This window comes from Apis dorsata, unplaced genomic scaffold, assembly GCF_000469605.1.
Source record: "Apis dorsata unplaced genomic scaffold, Apis dorsata 1.3 scaffold_88, whole genome shotgun sequence".
NCBI lineage: Eukaryota > Metazoa > Arthropoda > Insecta > Hymenoptera > Apidae > Apis > Apis dorsata.
This window is the reverse complement of record NW_006263386.1, coordinates 283,842-286,329: the sequence shown is the minus strand read 5'-3', so window position 1 is coordinate 286,329 and position 2,488 is coordinate 283,842. Positions and strand designations below refer to the sequence as shown.

The 2,488-nt window shown below is 44.9% G+C and overlaps 1 protein-coding gene across 4 annotated transcripts in view; it reads right to left on the bottom strand.

Moving 5' to 3' along the window:
• Position 1: 1 nt before the first annotated feature.
• LOC102681230 (tubulin polyglutamylase TTLL4-like) overlaps positions 2 to 2,488 on the bottom strand; it is a 127,311-nt gene continuing 124,824 nt past the window's right edge. For all 4 annotated transcript variants that reach the window (XM_031508484.1, XM_031508485.1, XM_006611418.2 and 1 more), the window contains one exon: positions 2 to 1,793. In XM_031508484.1, the coding sequence (XP_031364344.1) occupies positions 68 to 1,774 (1,707 nt within the window). In that variant the 5' untranslated portion in view covers positions 1,775 to 1,793 and the 3' untranslated portion in view covers positions 2 to 67. The remainder of the gene's footprint in view (positions 1,794 to 2,488) is intronic.

Here is a 2,488-nt window from a genome sequence, read left to right as displayed (position 1 = left end):
AAAAAAAAAAAAAAAAAAAAACCTTATACAGTTTAGGTCCCTAAATAAGAACACAATGTATCCCTTATTAACAGACCGGTTCCAAATGATACTTTTGCTGGCACAGTTTCTGCAATCTCATTATCCCTTCCGATCTGTTATCCGCGTATTTCACCTCCCACGCGTCAAACAACATGTTATAGTACCTTGGAACGTCAAAGTACTGCAGGTACTCGTAGCTATTGGCAGTTGGAAAGATCTTCTCGAACCTGTCCAATTGCGTCAGCTCGTCCTCGTACATGACCAATTGTCTAACGTCGTCCGGAGTGAGATTTTTGATAATGGACTCCACGTAATCCTCACGATTCCTCAAATTCATATAGATCGAATGTTTAATCCGTTCCTGGTTGTTCAACCCGAGTTTATGCAGCCTGTAATCCTGGCACACCATATCCAACTCATACTTCTCCGCTAATTTCCTCGCTTCCTCGAACGACAATGTGTTTGGCAATTGGTATCCGGCTATGTTGAACACAGTCTTGATCAATGGACCCTTGATGGCGGTGTCGAGAGGCGAGGAGGATTGCAACGAGGGCGATATGTTCACCTCGAGCAGCCACGGTTTCAAATTCTCGTCGAGAAGGATGTCGAATCCGAACAATTCGTAGCAACAGTAACGCGATGTCGTGTTGACCCTGGTCAACGGGGTGATGTTCGACTCGCCGGCGATCATCGTTTTCACCACTATGTCCTTCATGGTCGCCCACAACTTCGAAACGTTCACGTGCTCCTTCTCAAGGTACGACCAAAGAGTTCTTAGCGCCCATTTGTGCCCCGTGCAAGAATCAACGCAGTCGTTGCTAGTGTAGGTGGAGTTCGTCTTGTTGATGCTGTAATTGGTCAAATGCATGAAACGGTCGCTGAGGTAGTTTATGTCGTCGTTGTATTTGACCGAGGCGAAACGGACCAAGCCGTCCGGGTAGAGGTAGATCTTCAATGGGTTGAAACTCGTTACAAGAACGTAGAGGCGCAGATCGAACTTGGCGCCGCTTATCAGTTTAGGCCTGGACAGGTATTGTTGCACTATCACGGCCCGTTTCCTCGGTATCTGGGACCAACGGTGCACCACCTTGATGCCCGTACCCCGGGCTGAGGCGGGCGGTTTCACGATCCATTTCCCCTTGCTGCCGAACTTTTTCCAAACTTGACGGAAACAGGTGAGATCGCGGGGCAGAACGTAGGTGCGCGGAACGAAATCGAACTCCTTCACCTCGTGTTTCAACATCATCTTGCTCAGGTTCACCCAGAGACAATCCTTACGCCCTATCTGGAACGTGCCCGGAAAATGATTGATCTTCTGAGACTCCTTCACCGTCCTGAAGCACGACGACTTCATGTGCTTGCCCCAGGTGCCGCACCACTCCTGGCACCTCTTCATCAGTTGAAAACCTGAGTTGATCAAGGTACGACGTACGATTAATGGTGTGATCGTGCTGAGATGCCACTTCAGGTGTTTGGTTACTTCGTGCGGCATTATTGGCCCCTTGCAGTCGAACGACTGGAACACGATGTACGGCGCCACGTACGAGAATAAACTTCTCCTCAACGGCGTCTTGTCTTTCTTCTCGCCATTTGCAGCGGACAGCCGTTCCAGGGTCAGAACACGCTGATCGATGTCGATATACGGGGATATATCCTCGTCTTCGTCCTCATTCTGGCTCTCGAGGTCACCGTCATCGATACTGTACTCGACGCTCGCGATCTCGTGATGGTGATTGTACGCTATTACGTCCATCCTGGACAGTCTGTAACATCTGTGATGAAACATGTTTGGCTTTAGTTCGACGGATACGTGGTTTGGATTGTGCGTTTCGCGAAATTTCAGCGAATTAAACATCATTTTCTCACATTCGTGGTAGCGCGTCATTTTCGCAGCCTATCCAACCTACAAACGTCGTGTGGCTATAGCGGGATCGAGATATATCGACGATATATACGTCACGAGCGAAGATCGACAACTTCTGGTTAAATTTCCGCCGGATGTTGCAAACTTACGTCGCTTTTTCCATCTTCGAAGAATGAAGAGGAACAATTTCAAAACGATCGAGTATACCGATAAATTTCCGATAAATTAGTTAATTAGAATATTTTTAACTAAGTCAGCTTAGAAATCAACGTGGATCGCGTACGTGATGTTAAACGTAATTTGTGCTTCGAGTTGTTTATATTATTGTAAAAATATACAAAAATATTATAAAACTATTTGCTTTATATACTTTTCGATAATCATTTAATAATAAGACTGAAGATTTTAAATTCAAAAGTTTTAAAACCATCCATCTATTTTCTTTTATATTTTCACATTCACATTTTTATTCGATAAATACGTTTCGTTCCCATTCCTCTATCTGTTAATTCGAACGAAAAAGAATCGAACAAAAATTTTCTTTCATATTACGTACACCATCTTTGCATCATCGGAATTTTTCTTGGAAGAAGAGTAGAAACT